A 22377-nucleotide genomic window follows, 5' to 3' on the forward strand; every position below is an offset into this window, starting at 1 on the left:
CTGATTGCCCTCCTTCACTGGTGATCGTTGGGAATTAATGCTGGAAACATCACTGGCTGGCACACTTAAAAGGAAAATCCAACATCCAGAATTGTCAGGCAGAATTCAGATATGTTGTTCTCATTATCTTGGACAGTGCAGTCACTATTTGAGATAATAAACAGCTCTCTGTCCCAAAGCAATAAATGCAGGAATGAAAGCTCTGATCTGTAATATCATTGGGATGTACAGTGCAGAATGCTGCTTTGAATTTGAACCAAATGAACCATATAGCTTCTTCATAGTAGGCATCCCTTGGTTTTAGGTGCTGTTGTGTATGCCAGAAAGCTTGATCATCACCAGAGGCAACGTAGAATTGATTTGTATTTTTGAATCTCTGGAGCTGCAAATACTGTACATGTTAGTGCATGAAGATGATATATATATATATATATATGTGTGTGTGTGTGTGTGTGTGTGTGAGTTACTAACATTTGCTACAAAATGGTTATTTTCATTTTTAGTTGTCTGATTGATCATAATTTTCTTTAATTGTCTTGTCCAAAAAATGAAAAAATCAGTTTATGCCCATCAGAATTTCCTAAAGCCAAACAAAAGTTTGCATATTGTTTTATCAGCATGGACCAGCAGTCCAAAATTCAAAGATATTAAATGTACTATTTCATAAGACAGAGAAAAGCAGCAAATCTAATCTAATCTAATCCAATACTAAAAGGGAACTCTGGAAAGTTTGGAATTTTTGCCTGATAAATTACTTAAACAGCTGTCAGAATAGTTGTAGCTCTTTAACATTAGTGAAATGATGCTGCTATTTGTAAATACAGTTTACAGTAACAATATCACAATGTGCATTCCCAGTCTGTTTTGCCCTCAGGTAACTCCCGTTAACTCTTTAAAGGGGCATTACCATGAAAGTCAATGCTCCTCTTACATATATCTCAAAACAAAAAATACTGAAAATCAATTTAGAGGGCCCAGCTGGGTGGAGCAAAGGTGGTCTGCTGGAAATGTAGCCATTGCTGCTGACGCATTAAAACTAGGGGAGCACAGCAGGTGGTGAGGGGCTCCGTTCAGCTATGGCCTTTAGCCACGGTTGGCCAGGAGTACTATTAGTGTTTGGTTGGTTAGAGTTATTATGTACTATGTGTCAGTGAAGCTGTTAATACATTTACACCATGGGAGCACTAGTGGTGTTAGGGAGTCCATTTAGCTCAGGGGCTTTGGCATCTCTCCAACAGCAACAACTCTACATCAAGAATCACAGATTAAAGGAGTATGGCAATTGCTATTTGTTAATACATTTACAGCATGGGAACTGAGTAGAGGTGTTAATGGATTATGGATTGCACCCATTGAGAGATGCTTTCAATGTGAACTCGGGGTTTCAGCAGAGATGTGTTTGGGGAGTGATTTATTCAAGTGCAAAATGGTGCATGGTGGGCAGGTAAAACTGACTTGTCTGCACTTTTTCCCATCAGTTATGGTGGGGTGTTGAGTGTGTGAACTCTGCTATAAAAGGGCCCGATCTGCAGCTGTTGTCGAGTTGCGACTATGCAAAAATCAGAAGCTTTTTACTATGTTTAGTGACCAAGGCTTTTGGTGGATGAACATGAAAACTCTGACAGACATTTTAAATGTATTTTGAGAATTAAGTTTTTTATTATTATTATTATTTTAGGAGTAAAACCATGCCTGAATTTTGAGTTAAACCAAAAAAAGGTCCAGAAAAAAAGTTAACTACTCTCTCAAAGTTTTAATCACTCTGAAAGATAAAAATTTTCCATACCTATTTCAAATGCTAACATCTGTCCCAATCCCTGTTTGGCAATATGTGCACACGGTCTGACATTTGTTCTGGTTCCGCTTGGTTTTAACTTTACAGCCCCCTGGAAACTAAACAAGAAATTAGTCATTTTTGCCAGGTATGTGGAGCTAGATTTGACAAAACATCTGCTCCAACTTTGGCTGGTGGCAAATTACATGCTGTGGATACAAATAAAGTTCTTTCCAGTTGTTTTGTTACTGTCAGGTAACTAGAGATCATTCTCCACTCAGCTCATAAACTCATAGACATTTTGCTCATAATGCATGATGTACCTAAATATTTATTTTCAGTTCATTCATTTATTTAATTAAGTATCAAAGCTTATAGATTTTTTTTTCCTTTTGGATGTTTTTATCTTGGTGTCAACAGTTTGATTATGCTGCAGGAGTGGTTTGTGTTTTGTTACGTTTGTGTATATTTTTGTTTTCCACCATAAAAATGTGTCCCTATTGGATTCTAGCAGTTTTTAATGATTGTCCTGTTAATGCAAGAAAGCCGTTCCATAATTGTCACTATGAGCCCAGTAACTCTAATATTTCTGATTGCATTTAACTTTGTCAGTTATTATATGTAGAATTGAATAATGGTGTGTCTCTTTCTAGTGCACTGCATTTACACCACAGGGAGAAAGCAAGAGGTTATGGTGATTGGCTTTCATCCACCAACAAATGCTTTAGTGCATCCATAACAACAGATTCAAGGAGCTGTTTGCTTTGCTATTTTTAGTAGATGGTTGGCTAATATGCGTCACTATATATTTATACTGTGAAAGAGTGCACTGTAGAGGTAGTGCAGAGGACTTTGCTTAGGATGTTTAACTTTTTTTTAGCAGCATCTGTTTTGGGCCTGACTTCTGATGCTGCCACAGAGTTAACTTTTGGTTATTTGACTGTAATAGTGAAAATGTAGAATTTTCTCAGGGGGGTGAATTAAAAGGGATCAAACAGAAAATAGGATGCAGTTGTCTATGTACAAGGTTTCTGCAAGACACTTATAATTTATTAATAATTTAACAAAAGCCTTTATCAACACCTCTCCCATCTACCCCTTCCTGTCTCCTTCACTTCCTTATTCCCTCTGGCTCTCATCATTCTTCATTTGTTCTTTCCCTCTTAACACAACTTGTCCTTTCCTTCCTAGTTCTTTATCTTTCCTTCCTCTTTCAGTTCTTCTCTTCACCTTATCCCACTTGGATATTACTCATCACCTTTCTGTCTTTACTCACCTCTGCATCACTATTAAAATGATGCCCTGCCCTAGAGTTGCCATGGCAACATGCTGACCTGCCCCAAGGCTGTGAAGAGCCGGAAGGGACAAACATAGCAGGGGAGCATCATCAGTCACTTCCAGAAGACAAAGGCACACACATGCACGCACGCACACACACACACACACACACACACACACAGAGGAATACCTATACAAACACAGAGATATACACAGACTGGGATTCAAGGGACAAAGCACATGGCTATCTACACTCTCCCTAGGAGAACAGTGGGAGTTCAAGCAAGTGTGTTAGTGCAGGGGAAATAGCCATCCCAAACTGGGTAAAAGGCAAAATATCAGTGTATTTTAATAAGTTAGATAGATAATTGTAAATTAACTTATTTTAATTCCCCAAAAAAGCAGCTTTAATGAGACAATGCAAAGCCTCAGCGCTCTACATGAGCACACAGTTTCTTGCACACATCTGACCATTTTTTGTAATCTGATTGGTCCATAATTCTAACGTTCACTTTTTTATGAAATAACCCAAAATGACCTCAAATTGCAAATGGCTAGAATAAATACGATTATAAACAAAAGCATCATCCAGCATCATGTTATCAAAGTTATTATGCCAGTGAATACGATTGCAAGGGCTAATTTGAAGTTTCCCAGGCATGAGGTTACAGCTGAACAAGGTTGTAGAGTACTAATTAAAAACAAGGCAAACAAATCAAAGCATTGTGCACACAGCCTTATTCTCTTAATCAAAATTGTAAATTGGTTGCAGTAACCCAAAAACAATACTGATTATTGATGGCAACTTAAAACAAGCCATTTGCCATTTGTAATCTGAAATTTTGGTGAAAATAAGTTACTGTTCTATGAATGTCATTCTGCACATTGTAGACATGGGGTCAGCAGTTAGGTTCAGCCAAGACACAGTTTTTCTTGCACCACTCAAAGCGAAGTTTGCTGAGTAGACAAAGGCCTGCTGTGCATGTTTTGAATTAATATGGCTTTGAATGTTATTTTTTTATGTCTGGAAGTACAGCTAACTGCTAGATTTAATAAGGCCGATGTTAGAAATCTTCTTGCTGTAGCTTGAGCACACACCCTGGCCTGTGTAGTGACCCCTGCTGAGACCTATAGCCCCTGCACTAAAACCCGGAGAAATGTGACATTATCTGTCTAATCAGTTCATTAGGTCTGCCATAATTTCAGGCTGCAGAGTGTTCAGACAGTATTATTATACCTTTATATCACCAGTGCAAGGCAGCTACATTTTCTATTCACCAAAACTGGTGCTGTCAGAAATGTAACCTTTATCTGTTATAATGAGACACAATTATTAGTAGTAGTATTATTACTATTAGTAGTAGTAGTTGTAGTATTGTTAATCATTGGTTGATTAATTAAATTTACAAAAAAATACACACACGTTGTTTAGTTTATTTGTAACTCTTGGCATTAAAGGGAATAAGCATGTTCCCCTAAATGTCAAAATATTCTTTTAATTTCAAAGTGCAAAAATCTACATGGTCAAAATAACCATTAGGATGTTATAATCTTTTGAATGGTAATATTGATTGCGTCAGGGTTTGGTGTTGAGAAGAGAACTTCTACACTGTGCATTAGAGATAAATGGGAAATAGAACTTAAAATACAAATATCTAAAGATGACTTTTATAATATATGTAAGATACAGCAACAAACAACCACCAGCTCCAGGCTATGGAAAGAATTCTTCTGGAACAAAAACATAGTCAGATTTTGTTTAATACTCCCAAGATTAAAAGTAGAGATTCATTTACACAACTGTCAACTGTGGAGGATGTGTGGTGAGAAAAACATAGACCACACTCATGTGTTCTGGGAACATATGAAAATGAGAAAATATTGGGATGATGTATGGCCAGAGTTAACAATGATATTATAGTTTATAGTTTATTACCCAATACTTGTGTAGTGCTATATTTAGGTAATCTGACCTATGAAAATGCATAGCATGAGGACAATACAATACGAGAAGATGGTGGTAAGAAGGATACGCTGACGAGCTGGCTGGATAAAGTTGAAGAGATATATGACATGGAAAGCCTCACTTATTTTGAAAATTCAACAACATTTAATGAATAATGGGAAAAATCAGCTGATTAGTGGCAAATTGAAGCTACAGTGGTCACCAGTGTATACACATCCAACCATTCTACATAGCGCTGCAGGTGAATCCACTGTTTCGCACAGTACTGCAGAGCCAAAACAATATTATTCAAAAGTATATTCTCAAACTGTACATTGGAGTGAAAAAAATTAGAGAATATTAAATGGTTTCTCTGAGAGCTGGAGGAAAAATACAGCCATAGTATGTAAGTATGAGATTATCTGGATTCTGACAATACTTGTGAACCCTTTATCCTTCCAAAACACCCCCTGATTCTTTCAGATGACTTCCTCAGACATCAGTCTAAATGAGGGAATACCTTTGTGCACCAAGCTGGCTTGTTAAAACATGGCAGCCTGGCAGTCGCAAGACTGTACGGTCACATAAGTGTGACTAATGACTTGGCTCGGACACATGATTCCTTTCGTTCTCTCTTTTTTTTTTGTTCGCTTCTTTCCCTCTCTCTGCCCATCCTTCAGTCAGTGCTGTAGGTGGGGGGCTTTGAATTTGGTTGTGTGCCTCACCTTGTTGAAACAAAGCAGGCAGCACATTTGCACAGAGGACAGCATGGTCAGCTGAGTGTGAGTAACTTCCCTCTGATGCATGACTTCATACAATCCAAATAATGAGTCAATTAGACTAAATTATACATGTTTAGGGCCCACTGCAATTAGTTCACCTCTCTCTTTTCCTGTCTGACTGGAAACTCTCCTCTTTCCTGTGGCCCTCCCACCCCTCTGTCTGTTCTCCCTTCCGCCGTCATTCTGTCTCTAGCCTTTCTCCTTCTTCTTCCTCCTCTCTCCTGTCTCTCCCTTTATCTTCCCTTCTTTTTTCTCCTCTTCCTCACTGTCTTTCTCTCATCCCCACCGCACCCTACTCCACCCCCCACCCCTCTCTCTGTCCTAGTTCTAATGGTCTCATGGTGAAGCTTTGTCTAATTACCATGCTAGCGTTTAATTGGAACAGTGTACACAAACACACGGACTGACTGACTGACTGAATACCCCATACGTGCAGACACATTGCACTGCACACACATTCAGACACCCATACACACGCATTAAAAAGTGGCCATTTTGATACACATGCACATGCTGCACACCCAGCAAGTTAACATGCTCCAGTTATACAAATACACATAACACACAGCGTACACCAGGGTTAGATACCGTGGAGTCGGTCCAGGTTGTACTACAGCCACTGTGTTGCTGCCCCTTCTGTGGAGCTAAGGCGTGTTGGCTACAGTCATAGATTGATTTTGGCCTGGTTATACCATGAGCTGCCTGTAGCTGCTCCCACTGTAGAGCTGTGTCATCTAAGAACGGGCAACAACAGATGCACATTGGAGAGAAAAAATGCCAGTCAGACATCTAAATACCACACAGTCATTTTCACATATTTTTAGGTTTCTAGAAAAGTAAACATACCCAACTTTGGCATTTCGTGTTGCTGATATTTGGTATTTGGTCAGTTCCCGCTGTAGTGAGTGTAAAATAGGAGCAGCTTGAATCTGTCTGATTGATTGACTAATATAATGAGATATGTTTGAGCTGTGGTTAACTGCTTAGTTCTTCTTTGGGCTGTTGATTGATTAATTTGATTGTTTTTGGTTTAACTTTTTGTAGTGGGCATTTGTTTTGTTTTTTTATAAACAAATCTAGATATGACTAATTGAAAACAATTTTCTTTGTTTTCTTCTCTGTGTGTGTTTCAGTCCTGCCCAGCCATACGTGTGGCACCCCAGGCCTCATTCCAAATGGGGTCATTCATGGCTCACGGTACAACATGGGGGACAAGATCCGATACAGCTGTGAGTCAGGTTTTGTATTGGAAGGACACAGTATCCTCACATGTATTGTATCACATGGCAGTGGAGCACAGTGGGACTTCCCATCACCATTTTGTAGAGGTAAGATGTTCTTTCTTTCTTCCTTTCTTCTTTCTCATTTTGATTCATCCACATTTCTTTAATATAATTTAGATAACATTAACTTTGTCAGCCATTTGGGGCTCCTTTTAGATCATAAAAGCATGTCATACTTAAACTGATATGACAGCTTGCACAGACTCATGTCCCCAAACAGTTACCCACCACTGTTACTTCATAAGTGAAATGTATTTCTAGAAATGCCTAGTGCCATCTCCAACAGTGGAAAAAAAAAGATAAAATAATAATAATCTGGGGTCATGAGAACTGAAAGACCTCAACATGTGGTCACGGGGCAGAGGAAGATGAGAGGCACCAGTGTATTGATTACTTTTAAAGCACAGCAAGGTCTGACTCAGAATACGTAACAAACCGTTGTATGAACCAGATGGAGCCAAAAATCCTCAAGCAAAGCCCTTCTAATGGTTCATTAGTCTACAGACAAGAACAGATCTGTCCAGGTTTTCACCATCAGGGCCAGTAGATGGTTGAACAGCTCAGCATGGGGATTCAGTAGCTTATGATAAATCTCTGCAAACTTCACTTATTATTTTTTCAGAGGCTTCAATTCAGCAATTGCATTTTCTGCTTTTGTGTCTAGCCAAGGTGCTTTTTCCTTTGTTCTTGCATTAATCACTTTGTTAAGTGTTTGAAAACATGCAGACGATGTGTTAATGACAATTTAATCAGAATGATGAGGATGTTAAAACAATGAAACAATATGTTGTTGTTATTGTAGTTGTTATATTCTTATTGGCATGAATAATTTGTTAATTCATCTGTTTTTATTGAATGAATGAATGAATCAATCAATCAATCAATCAATCAATCAAAATTTTATTTGAATAGAGCCATTCATACAGATGCATTTTAATGTATTTTACAGATGACTGACAAGCTGATGATAACAAGTACAAACATGCTCAGTAAAACAATTTCAGACCAATGCACATGAGAAATAAAAATGCTACAAGGGAAATAATATAAATAAAAAGACAATTGTATAGATAAATGAAAATAACAAAAAGTAAAATAGAGAATTACCAAGCCAACCCAGTAATGAAAGTTCCAAAATCAATGTTGGAAATATGAGAAATATAAAAAAAATTTGTGTATGTTAGAGAGTTACTATCCCTCTTCATTCTGTTCTGTCCTTCTCCCTCTCTGTCTCTGTCCAGCGGAGGGAGCATGTGGCGGTACGTTACGAGGCACCGCAGGTTCAATAACCAGCCCAGGATACCCTGCAGAGTATGACAACAACCTGGACTGTACGTGGTCGATCCTCGCTGAACCCGGGGACACCATAGCTCTGGTCTTCAATGACTTCCTTTTAGAGGACAAATATGACTTCCTGGAAATCAGTGGGACAGAAGCACCAAGCATATGGTAAGATAAATGTCATACACAGACAGACCACAGTGCTGAGTAGAAAAAAACAGTCACTTTTGAAGGCACAGGAATCTTTGTGAATATCAGCAGGGCTGAGGCATCATGTGCCGAATGTTGTATAAATACATAATGAAAACAGACACAATCACCACGGGCACTTGAGCGGTGAGTAGCATAGACGCATCTTTTGTGTTTTAGATCTAGAGGATATCAAACAGACACAAAAACACACATAAACAAAGTGGACACCCCAGCCTTGTTCTGTAAATTAGGTGGGGACACAGGATCCTTTCCAAGAATTAGTAGCCTAGAGGCTTCATTGTTCTGTTAGCTTACTGGTTCACATTAAAGAGAACAGTTGTTGTTTTTATTGCAATTTTCTCTAACTTGTATATTTTCAAAGGGGCATTTAATATTAAAAGAGGACTAATGATGTTGTTGGGGAGGGCAGATACAACCACTGATTGATTAGCTGCACAGGAGTCCTGTTGATTTTCCTGATTTATTCAAATCCCACAGGGGAGGTGATAAATTGTTGTTTTCACTCCCATTTTCTGCAGCCGTGTTTGAAAATTGGCACTCTGTCGAAGTAGAATACAATCTGGGTTTTAAATTTAGAGCGCTGTTAGAATTCACGTCGGTTTGTTCAGAATATCGCACATCTCCACTGAAGGCTTAGATGTGTTTTTCCAGGAGTGGAGGCAGCCTAGTGGTTAAACATGCAAGGTTGTTGCTGGTTCAAGTTGCTGGAACTGCTCAAGAAATCTGGAGAGGGGAAAGTGGAAATGCAGTTTGGCCTTCTTCAGTAATAACAACAGAGATGCCTGTGAGCCAGGTCTGCTCAGGAATCAACATTAGTACAGACTGTAATAGTACAGACTTTTTTTCTCTAAAATGGAGGATGCAATATGTCTCTGTAATCCTTAACAAACAAGGTGCATTCACTTGTTTTCTGCCTCCTTTATCACTGCTGAAGTGTCTTAAAGATCTGCAGAGCTTTTCAAGGTGATATGGAATTTTCAATTTAATAAATGCAAATATCCATGCAACCAGACATCTTTGCATATAAGGGACATCCTGTGATGAGGTAATGCTGTGTAACAGTGGAGATACGATTTTATTGATGCGTTTTAACTAGTAAATGTAATTCCTAAAAAATTATTTGTAGATCACCATGTCCTGCTGAAAGTGTCACCCATTTTTCATGTTCTCCTGACTCCAACTGATAGATGACATTGTCTTCCATGTGTAGAAAATGGTTCATGATTGTAGTGCAACTTGCAAAAGAATAGAATGGATAGGTTGACAGATAAATAAGAGGAGTGAAGGAGGCATAGAGGATAGTCCTAGATGGAAACAAAAAGAATAATTGCACATTTAGTCCTGTCACTAGCCAAGCAGTACGCATCAACCATGGCATTCTCATGATACCGTTTGTGTGTGCATGTATATGCTTCTGTGTGTCTGTGTCAGGTCTTAAGTGGCCCTCTGACAGTGCGAGCTGTTGATCATTTCTCTCTGCTCACTCTGACAGATTGCACACTGAAGTGCATGCACACAAACACGCACACACACACACACACACACACACACACACACACACATATACATACACATACGCTGCTTGTCTCTGACAGTCTAACATTCAAGGACCACTGTCAACCCACCCTCTGCAATGCAGGGGGAAGAGAGGGAGTGTACTGGAGAGTACACCCAGCATTTTGTCACATAGAAAATGGTGACTGCAACATCTGAAGCCTGATTTCAAAGGATTGGTCCTTACATCCCTAAGCACTCACATTATTAGGCCCACTAAATAAAAACACAGCCACTAAAGGTTAAAGGCCCTGCTTTCTAGAAGGAGGTAACTTGGCAATTTGCTTGATGGGGCACCACAATAGGCTGTGAAATTATGCACCACAACAAACATGGTTTAATCTACAAAAACATACCAGTTGCAGAAATGTATTTCTGCACATAAAATAAATGAAAAAATAAAAATCAGATCACAGATATTTGTCTTGTCAAGTGCTGGGCAGAACATTTAAATATACTTCCAAGGTAATTTTAGTTGGCAGATTGACACTAGAGTAATATATACTGATATGAGCCTCTTGAAATTATATTTCTGTTTCAGAATAATACTTAAATTAACCAGACTAAAATATAAGCTCTTTTATTACTGGTGTGTTGTATATACTAATTTTGCAAAGTGAACTAACTTTGTTTTAGTGTTGATGCAGAGGCAAAACAGAGTGGGGAAGAGAGGGGAGTACACAAAAAAGGTCCCAAGCTGGAGCTGAACTGAAGTTGATGCAGCTTTATGCTTTTCATCTTAGCTGCCATAGGCCTCCCAGACACCCTGTACTGTATATTTAACCAAATTTCACTGATCCAGGCCTAAACCAATATAATTATGAAGGTAAACTTAAATGGGCATCTGCTATACACAGTCTTATACGACCCTAAGTACCTTTCTCCAGAGGTGGGATTAAGAGATGATTGACGTTTTCACTGAGGCATGTGGGCAGGTCATTGTGAAAATGACTGACACCTGACAAGACCACTGTGACGGGTTCTTCCTGTTTACCGAGAGCTTTTTCTGATTGGCTTTCCCAAAAGCAATTTCCTGTTTCATGTTCCTGTCTGCTAGCTGGCAGGTTGAATGTCAGGTTGTCTAGCTGTCACACATGCACACAAACACAGCTGTGTGCACACACACACACACACACACACACAGCCTATATATATATATATATATATATATATATATATATATATATATATATATAGATAGATAGATAGATAGATAGATAGATAGATAAATTTATGTTCAACTGGACAAAGTGATTACAGTTTGTCAGAATAGAATTATGGCCATATCATGTCCTATCATTTCTTATATTCTTTCTTGAGACTGATTTTTTTGTGTGTGCAATTACAAGCAAATTTTATCCTGTTTTTGGACTACTTCAGTATCATAAAATTTCTTACAACCCTTTGTACAATTTGAAAGATTATTTCCTGGATGATAGTTGTACCCAGTGCTTTTCAAACCTGCCTGCTAATGAAGGTCAGATTGGCAGAAAGCACAGTTACTAGCTAATGTGAACTTTATTTCACCTGTATTATTTGCAGAATATAAAAAAAAGACTGCACAGAGGATATGAGAGAGAAGGAAGGCAGACAACTGAGAGACAAAGGGAAAGAGAGAGAGAGAGACAGGGTCAGGGATACAGAAAGAGAGATTTTGTTAAGACCCCCAGGCATTTGTGTTCCTAGTGCCTACTGCAGTCCAATGCCTTATGATACTGTATGGCTTATTGTATGTTTTTCTCTCTATCTCTCTATTTAGCAAGTGAAATGTCAACAGGTCACACAGCTGTTTCTGTACACAGTTGAGGAGGTCAGCGGTCCTTCTAAGTGCACGTATTTGTTCATGTTTCCATGAATCAAAATGATCCAGAAAAATCCAGACTCATCTGGGGAAACAAGTCTGCTGACCAGTAAGCTAAATCCAGAAAGAAGACTTTTACTGAAAGTTGCGAGTTCAAGTCACTGACAGTATTGACATGTTGATGACACTGCATCATGTGACAGCCTCCATAAACACATGCTTTAGTATAATTACATTTAATTTCAGACCAATATCCTGTAAAGATTATTAATATTTCAGTGTCTTGTGACCCAACATTGTACTTAGAATAGCAAGCTCTTATTATTCTGAGGACATAGATTCTAAAACAGGTTGTATGTAACGTTGTTACAGCTGTAATCTTCAAATCTGAATAGATTTTCTTTGATTTCTTAAAATGAGCTGCGATTATCATTTTCATTCCTGGTTTACGGCAGGCTCTTCCCTGCTCTTAAACAACTCTCCTTCTCCTTTCTACACCCTAACCTCTACCCTTCTAGCCTTCTCCTTCACCTTCATTTTTCCCTCTCCCTTTTCCTCTATTCTCCGCACTCTCAACACTCCCTCAGGCTATCCTTTCTTCTCTCTTTTTCCATGTCCCCGTTCTCTTCTCCTCTCCTCCTCTATCTCAGTCTTTCAAAGCACAAGACAAACTGAAATGCTTAAAGCTCAACAGTATTAGTACTGTCATTTTCTTCAACTGAATGAATTCTTACACTGCTGAAGGCTATTATATCCAAGAAGTACGACCACAAGCAATTAATCATATTTTGTTCCTTATTGCTCACTATATTATTCACATTGATTTTTAACCCAGTTGCTAGTGCAGAAAACTCAAGAATTTGCTATAATGTATCATCACCGTGATAGTCAAGGATTTTTAATAAGCAGTGGTTTGTTATGGTGATTTAAAGAGGTTGATGGAATCTTAATTTTAACACTGAATCCCTTCCCTCCCATCTTTTACAGGCTTCTAACCAAATCGAAGGCTTTAATTGCCAATTATTCCATTATTTGACTGAGAGGGTCACTACACATAATGTGATGAAACTATTACAGGAGTCAGGTCTCCTACATTACTCCATTACTCCTGCAGGAGTCGTAGGTCTGTTTTAATGGGTTTACACATCACAAACATATATTATATGATAAACATGCGTCCCTAGCACACAAAATTTAAAGTTGCCATACCTAATGTGAACAACACAATACAAGCAAGACAAAACACCTGCTGTGTTCAAAATGTAGCTTAAGCAAATACTCATTTAGTCTTTCATGATTTCCATGGTCCCCAGAGGATGAATCCTGATGACTTTTTGTGATCCTCTGACTTTTCTCCTGGTGGTTGTCAGTGAAATGTTTTGACAATTTTTGATGGTTTGCCATAAAATGTAGCACATGCATTCATGCCTCCCTCAGGAAGAACTGTAATGTAGGCTGGCAAGGCATCCTTGCCATTTGCCAGCGCTGCCTCGACTGGCTTCTTTAAATCAACATCAAGGTTCTGCTGTATGCCAAACCTCTTACATTCTTATACTCATCAAGAATGAGGACAGACATTTCCATTTCACCTGGTGGTAATGACAATCTAATTTTGTCTACTTATTGTCAACAATACACACAGGCAGCTGTCTGTGTTGTTGATTTTATTTGTGAGTAAAACTCCTGAACTACCCTCAATGAGGAGCTTGCACATGTTCATCCAACAAGCAGACAACTCTCAGTTATGAAGGTGTTGACTCTTATGCTAAGTAAATCACACTTAGTAAACTTCTCAGGGGAATCAGAGATGACAGCCTGATGAACCCAGAAGGACAACATCATCTGCAAATAGCAGAAATGTCATGGTAATGTCACTGCTGATTGTTTAATACAAACAGGAGAAAAGGCAAGGAACCCCCACTGCCTTGTTTGAACAAACATGATGGCTCTGACACCCCATACACCTCCCGCAGAAAAACATTGGTGAATACAGCCATGGGCATCTAAGAAATCCCTAAAACAGATGAAGGCATGGATGGCAAATATCCATCACTGCTGAAATTACATCAAGTGAACAAACTGCTGGTCCATTTTCTCATGACCAAGACTGAGCCCACATTGCTCTGCATGAATAGTTCAGGTTATGGTGAGTTTTAACACTCGGCTAGAATTTCTTCTCGAGCACCTTGACCTTGGTAAGTTTTCCCAGGAAGGTATAGTCATATGATTCCTTGATCATTTGAACACACCCTCCAGCCCTTTTTCTGAAACTTGGGGCATGCATTGTTTGCCAATTCAAAGGGCATTGCATTAGGCCTCCAGCATCTTTGGATGAACTTTATCCATCCTCAGTACCTTGCTATGAAGAATTCACTGACATCTGCCAAAGGAATAGGCTCAGACTTTTTCCATTCTTTCCTGTTTTCTCTTCTCTCATGCCTAACTGTTTCACTCTTGCATTCTTTCTGACCTCCCTACTTCTTCTCCCCCATGTTGCTTTCTCGTTTACTTTCCTTTTTGCCTTTTCCTCCTGCTCTCCCTTTCTGTAACCACCAGCCCTCCTTTCTCCACTTTGAAACACATCTCTTGTCCTGTTATTACATTTACATTTTAAATTATGTTTACTGGCTGTGTGATTGTGTGTGTACGTGTTCCTGTGTTCCTGTGTGGGTGTGTTATGAGATTAAAAGTACCGGTGTACCAGGGTTTTGCACTAAGCACTTGGAATAAACAGCTATCTGTTGTGGATAATGTGCTTTCCAACTTTTTTGACTTGTATCCAATCATTTATTTTTACAGTGCCTTTTTGTCATTTTGCAGATGCTTACATCCACAGGGACTTGCAATAAGTGCAGCAGTAGAATAAAGTTAAAATAATGTATTGCCAGCAATACAAGCAGCCAATAGGGAGGACAAGGGCCAAAACAGCAGTGCCCAGACAGTAGAAAGTTATGTCTGTGTCTTTGTGATGTTCATGTATCACCAAAAAGCTAGTGGTCTAATAATAGAGAAGTGCTACAGTGAGCACAGAAATACCTCTCTCCTGCTCTTGGTTTCTTTGTCAACCCTCTCCTCTCTGTTTTGTCATTTGGCCTCTCTTTTATTGTCTACTCCTCTCTGGTCTGTCAAACGGCTCCTCTCTTTCTCTCTTATCTCCTCTCCCCATTCTCATCTCTTCTCTCTTTTATTTTTTTTAGTTCTGCAACCTCTTCTTTCTGTCTCTCCTACTCCATGCTCCGCTTTATCTTCGCAAGCTCCTTTTTTCATGTGAAACTAGCTCTCCTCTCCCCTTCTCCGTCCCCTCCTCTCCTTTCTTCCATCACTCCTCTCCTTCCAGCCTCACTTACTTTCTCATTTATCTCCATCCTTTGCAATCTGGTGTTTGTAATGTCTAACCTCATTTAGGCTTGCCTCCTCGTCTCACCTTCTCTCACTTTCGACCTCTCCTCACAGCTTGTCTAACCTCCTTCCTCCTGTTCATTTAAGCGGATTTCCTGCCCTCGCCTCCGTTCCTGTGTTCTTCATCCGTCAGTCCCTGTTTGTTGCTGCAGGTTTTCTTGTGGTTTTTTTTCTAGCCTCTCTGTTCTCAGCTTTTGTCCCTCCTCTAAGCTCTGTTTCTCTTGCATTTCCTCTCATCATCCTAAAACTTGCTTTACTGTTTTCCGTCAGACCTGTCCCTCATTATGTCTCCCCACTTCTTCTCCATCCCCACCGCCACCTGTCCTCTGTGCTGCAGCCTCTGTTTCCTTTTCACCAGCTAGGCCTGTCTTCTTTCAAACTTTTATCAGTCCCTCCCCCTTTCTCTTCTCGTTTGCTCTCCCCCTTACTTTCAGTTCAGTCTCATCCCTCTGTCCTCCTTCTCTCTGACCTCTTGTCGCTCTCTCATTCCAGTGTCAGGCAGCTGGCCAGTCCCTATGAATAATGGAAGAGGTGCAGCATATCTCACACTTTTTATTTGTTCCTCTCTCTACTTTTCATATTTCTCTATTTTTTGTTCTCTCCTATGCACAATGACTTTATTTATTTGATTTATTTAAACTTCTTATGTCAACAATCTGCATCTTTGTAATATTAGCCATTTAGAACACCTACACTCATTATTATTCCATAAACCTAACCTTAATCACGAACACTTAATCTAATCCCAATTCTAACTTTGACCTATCTGACTCCAAATAAAACCGTGTAGAGAGGGGCTGTTCTTCAGTGACCTCGCTGTACATCCGGTAAAGCTGCAACAATTAGTTTCTTACCACTAGGAAGCAGCAAGGAGACACCAAATCATCAAAATGTGCAAAGAAACACATATTTACGAAAGTACAAAAAACAAACAAGAATAAATCCTCTAAAGCAATTTGTATAAGGCAACAAGTCCTCCAAACTAAACAACCATATATGTCACTGCCCCTACCCTCTGATATGACCCATAGGAGCGTGTCCTAAAATAACACCCTGCACTTGACCTTTATTATCATGTTTGCGATGATGAACATGCAGTTAATTGGTCTCACCTGTCAAAGTCCTGTGTTTTGTTAGCCCATCCATCCACACCAATCTCTTTGTAACTGTATATACTACGTCACCTAACCTCCTCCTTCACTCCAGTCATAATTACTACAGCTGCTAGAGGTTTCCTATACCTAACTATGGCTCGTAATAAACTGCTTGCACAGTAACTAATAGGCTTGTTTTTTTTTACAGGCCGGTCTTGCATAAAAATGTCCTCTGGGAATAACTTGTCACTCTTAATCTTTTTGAAATGCTAATTTTTAATGGTGCCAGTGAGGAACTCCTCCGTCACTAGTCACTAGCATTTACTGGGTCACATGACAGGGCACGCTCATCCTCCAAAACCTTTCAGCCAATTAGGTCAACCAAAAAGGGAACCAGTTTGTTACGGTAATTGTCACTGTGTGTTAATACAGAGATATTTCATCTGTATAGTGCATAGATGTTTGAATTAATTATACATATAGTATGTACATCACTTACTATATTATTGTATTACAAATACTGTTTTTAAGTGCAGTCAGTGGTGCATGTCACAGATGCATAATATGTGGTGAATAATGGCTAGTTTAATATTTCTTTACATAACTGACTTTAACAGTGCACCTTATTTGCATTGTGCAATACTGTCTTGCAGAACTGTCACTAAGTCATAATCTTAACATGTAAGTGCAAGAAGGGCTTTTTTTCCTCATTTCAAAACATTGTTTGTGCAGTCTTAAGGGGGGTAGAAGCCAGGAGTGTCAGATGTTGTTAGTAGGCAGTAGATTTTCAGTTGATCCAAGCTGATTATTTGTTTAAAATGAGCTCATGAAAACGTGCAATGAAGAGCACTGAGGTAAGTTTTGTTAAATCAGTCTCTCTCACAGAAGTATTCTGCCAGACATTGCTGAGAAAAAACAAACAAACAAACAAAATGTTTTGCTAATCAAGTTATACAAGGGTTTAAATTTAGATTTACAAAAACTGGAATGGAACAATGAGGTGCACAGATGGGTCTTTAAAATAGCTTGACACTGAGGTACCAATATGTCGATCAACTAAGCCTAAAGTGCATTCTCATGTGATTAATATGAGCTAATGTACAATACTAGTTGATTTGTACCTAAAATTAGTAAATTTACAACAAAATAATTTTGCTATCATCACACATAAATAGTATTTTCCATTCAATAACCACTTTTCTGCACCTGGCATTAAAATATCTGCAGTGGTTTCCCAAAGTAAAACTGAATAAGTCTCTTTACCATTAAACATGAGTCAACACCACATATTTAGTTTCTACTAAATAAAATCATATTTTAAAAATGGACCAAATATGACTTAATTTCCATACAAATATGACATGCCATTCTGGCATGACACAAGAATGTTATAGACCAGTGAATAATTACTTTAAAGAGAATCCAGTGGTGAAACGTAACTGATGACACTTACTCAAGTACTGTACTTAAGTACAGTTTAAGGTACTTGAGTATTTTTATGATGCTTGCTTTTTACTTTGATCAAGATTAAGATCATATGCAAAAAACCCTCTGACTAAATTCTAGAATATGATGCATTTTTAGACTTAAGTACACAACAGTATTTAAACTAGTTACAATTATTTCCACCCCAGCTAGCTAAAGAAAGTATCAAATGCTGGTTACACAGCACTGAATTAATTAATATAACACTTACAGGAGGTATTTTGTCACAGGGAGTATCATACTTGTAACTGCTTTTTTTCTTACTTCTATGCAGTTAAAATTATGAAAGTAGGACCTCACAGAGTATTTTAATAATGTGATATTGCTACTTTTACTGAAGTAAAATTTCTTATTTTACTATTGTACATATTTCACCACTCCCGGTTTCCCATTTCTCAAAGCATCTATCCATGATGGTTACCACTCCAATCACAGTGCAATTGACATCGTCCACATTACAGTCATCAATATTAATATACAGCCCAGCTAATCATGGTCTTGCACAAATATGCAGTGGTTTCCATCAATCAGGCATACTAAAGAAATAATAAAATAATAATATAACTTATTCTCCCACTGTTGTTTTTTCGAGTGACTTAAATATTTATTCTAATTTATTGTACTCATTTTAATTTAGTCTGACTTCAGCCAGAAACAAAACAGCAGAGCCTGAGGATTGGTTCTGGTTCTGGTTCTTGTCCAAGAACATTCTCTTTTACCAGGTAAGATTAACAATTATAGCTGAGTTAAAATAACACATGTATCAGTGTGACCAGAGTAAAAGGGCGCAGGAATATAGAAAAAAAAAACTTATTATATGATGCTTTGTTGGTGCTTGAATTGTTACCCTGCTACACGTGGAGTTCACAGGTCAGGTGCACCCCATTAGATGTGTCTGAAATCACTCTCTGCACTATTTACTACAGGATATAGTCACTATATTTACTGGCTGATATTTTTATTTGAGTGCAGGAAACCCAAGTGTGAAATGTATGCATTCTATAGTGCCCTCAAACATCCCTATAGTTGTTGCTCTGGTTTCTAGGATCTTATCTCACATCATCTCATGTCATGTCATTATGTCACACTAATACACATTTATATGTAACCACACTAACTGATAAAGACCGCTGGTTGACTCATTGGGATATAGTACATTGTTCGGCTGTAGTCGATTCACTGTGTATACTATAGAGTTAGAGTGCCTTGGGGCAGACACATTGACAGTACTTTTGTCTCATCTGATGTTTTTCAAGTTCTTTTTCTCTGATTTTGAGCTGTCTCTTGCAGTCTTTTTTTGATTTGATAACCTTCCCAACTGTATTCACAGAGACATGAACTTTGTGTCTCCAATAATAAGCACTCAGTAAGGTCCTCTAACAAGCATTATATATATATATATATATATATATATATATATATATATATATATATATATATATATATACTTGAGTGCGTCTTATATACCACCTCTCATATTTTATTTTTGCCCTTTTCCTTATCTGTGTTCTCATTCTCATTGTATGTCTCTATCTGCTCAGTATACCTGTAGCATTATTAAAGGGTTGTTACAGTGGCTCCTCTTGCTCTAGGGTGGATGGTAGAACATTGGCTTTCAGGCAGTCTTACATCATTTCCTTATTATTATTATTATTATTATTATTATTTTGTCTCAGTACAATTACCCCCCCACCCCCCACCCCCCAACACACACACACACACACACACACACATATGTAAACATATTTCTTTTCTTTTTCTTTTTTAAATCATTGCCTTAGTTGCCATTGGTAACTAACAGTTTTTGAAGATGTGAACTTCGCTGACTTTCAACTACATCACTATCTCTGTTCACCTGTTCTACTTTACTGTTTCTCTCCTCTCTTCTCCTCTTCCTTGTTTTTAGTATAAAGACTTTCTATCTATAAATACATATATGACACAGAAATGTAAGTCATTCTACTGTATTCTGAGCCCAGAATCACATGTATTCAAAATCCCAAACCCAAATATCAGACAACTTTACAATATGGCTTTCTCCCACTTTGCAGTTATTCAGAGCTGTTTTTGATTGTTGGATATTTCAAATTAAAAACATATTTTTTCAGCAAAGACTTGCTGAATATTCCTTCAGTTAAACATACTTTGGTGTGGGAATTATACTGTATCCTGCACACAGCCAGCTTTTGGTCAGTGATCATTATTTGAATGGATAGTATCATTCATTCAATTCCCACATCCGCATTTTCCAAGCCAGTGGAACAAATTGCCTTTCAGCTAAAACCTCAGTAAATTACAGCCGGCCTTTGCACCTCGGATGACAATGCAGAAAATCATGAAATGGAAATCATACTCTAGAAAGTTTTGGCTTACACAGGGGATGTTTTTATTATGTATAGGTGCTCAGATGAAGTCATATGGATCCTGAAATTATTCACGCTTGAGTGTTGTATAATGCACTGTGTTTCCAATTATTTGTGGCATGTAATTCAACAGTGGTTGGTCCTGTTGCAATCTATGATGATGATGCAATCCCTAATTACATGGTACCAATTTTGAAGCACTTTCCTCCAGAAACTGCATTTTTGTTCAAAACTGAAATATGTAAAGCTCATCTTCTATCTGCAAACTAAGTGCATGTACTCCAGTTCTGGAGGAGGCTGTAATTACTGTCAGAGTAATACTGACCACCAATGTGAACCATACAGAGATGTAGAAGTACACATATGGTACATAACAATAACAGTTTATTTACTAGAGAAGGGCTCTGTGACCTACTGTGCAAAGGTGGACAGAAAATATACAAAACCTTGAGTGTTGTTACATCATACCCTCTCTTTCCCATCTACCTTGTCTTTCTCTGCTGTATGCTCCATAGTATAGAATAAATATGCTTTGGAGCAAAAAGTAACTGCAAGAAAAGTTTTTTTTTTTTTTTTTTTCCCCCAGAAAGACACATTCCAGATAGTTGTGAAATGTGAATAACAGTAGAATTTCTTATTTGCTTACTTCCAGGTTGACTGGTACAACCCTGCCCTCACCAGTGATATCAAATAAGAACTGGCTTCGGATACATTTCACCTCAGACAGCAACCATCGTCGAAAAGGATTCAGCGCTCAATACCAAGGTATGTCACACAAACACTTTTTGCACCCACGGTGTGCACAAAAGTATTTTTATTAATTAGTAGTCTTCTTTGTATGTGTGATGGGAGACACATCTGTATTTAGTCAGGTTTCTTTTGGACACATTTACAAACTAATCCAGACATATTTATAAAACCCAAACAAGACAGACCTGGGAATACGTGGTTCTTGTCTTGGGTTATATCTGTATATGCTGTAATTGAGAATAGCATTTACTGGGGACAGAAGTTTGAAATCACCTGACTGCACTTGCTGGACCTTTCCTGTCATCTAATTGACTGGTTGTATGGCTTAATTAGCATATTAAGGTGCATATTAGTTTCCACGTGGCAGCCCAGATTTAATTGGCTGCTTCCAATCTCTCTGTCTGTCTCTTTTTTCCCTCGTCAACGCAGTGCTGACTCTCTTTACCTCAGTTGTTTGTCATTGGTACTTTTTCAAGTCTTATCTGTACATTTGCATTTGTGTTTGTGTGTGTGTGTGTGTGTGTGTGTGTGTGAGTGTGAGAGAGAGAGAGAGAGAGAGAGAGAGAGAGAGAGAGAGAGAGAGAGAGAGAGAGAGAGAGAGAGAGAGAATTTTTTATGCCTAGTCTGTTTCCCAGTGAAAGGTACTGTAGTTTGGTCATAGCACAGATTTTTCTGTCATCCTCTGCAATGCTGCTACTTGGGATAAAATAGATGGGATAAATTTTAATGCTGTTCCTCTCCTTTGCTCCTCTCCTCCTTTTTCTTCTCTCTTGTCCCCACTTTTCTGCATCTTTTAACCTCTTCTCCTTTTTCCCTGTTCTAATTTTCAGTTCCTGCCACTGTTGCATTTATCATAGGTTTATTATAGGGAGGGGGAGTGTGGAGCACTTTCTGGATTGCACACATAGTTGTACACTGAATAGCAACCCTGTAAATAATGATAAGTGATTTAGAAAAAGATGTACAGTAATGGTCTAATAAGTAATGATTTATATTTGAATGAATCTCTTTTCCTCCCTGCAGTTAAGAAAGCAATAGAGCTGAAGTCCAGAGGGGTGAAGATGATGCCCAGTAAAGACTCCAGTCACAAAAATGCTGTCTGTAAGTAAACCACTGTCTGTTGTGTGTATGTGTGTGTGTGTTTTTGGATAGTGTGACTGTATGTCATTGAGACAGCCCTTTTCAAACCCAAGTTGAAACACATCTGGTCACACGCATATACACATGTGCGTGCACGCACACACACACACACTGTATGTACACAAGGACACACAGCCTGCATCCATCTTTGATGTGGCAGGAGCGGTGATTTCATCTATTTTTCACTGGGGTTGCCCTTCTAGGAGACAAGAATAAGTACTGCACTCTCCTTTTC

The 22377-nt window shown here is 38.5% G+C and overlaps 1 protein-coding gene across 1 annotated transcript in view; it reads left to right on the forward strand.

Annotated features, from left to right (window-relative positions):
* Nucleotides 1-22377, forward strand: part of LOC108877732 (CUB and sushi domain-containing protein 1) — a 364150-nt gene that overhangs the window by 170217 nt on the left and 171556 nt on the right. The window contains exons 4-7 of the mRNA XM_051077721.1: nt 6913-7107; nt 8304-8511; nt 20905-21017; nt 22026-22103. Coding sequence (XP_050933678.1) covers nt 6913-7107; nt 8304-8511; nt 20905-21017; nt 22026-22103 — 594 coding nt within the window. The remainder of the gene's footprint in view (nt 1-6912; nt 7108-8303; nt 8512-20904; nt 21018-22025; nt 22104-22377) is intronic.

This window comes from Lates calcarifer, linkage group LG2 (genome assembly GCF_001640805.2).
Source record: "Lates calcarifer isolate ASB-BC8 linkage group LG2, TLL_Latcal_v3, whole genome shotgun sequence".
Taxonomy (NCBI): Eukaryota; Metazoa; Chordata; class Actinopteri; family Centropomidae; genus Lates; species Lates calcarifer.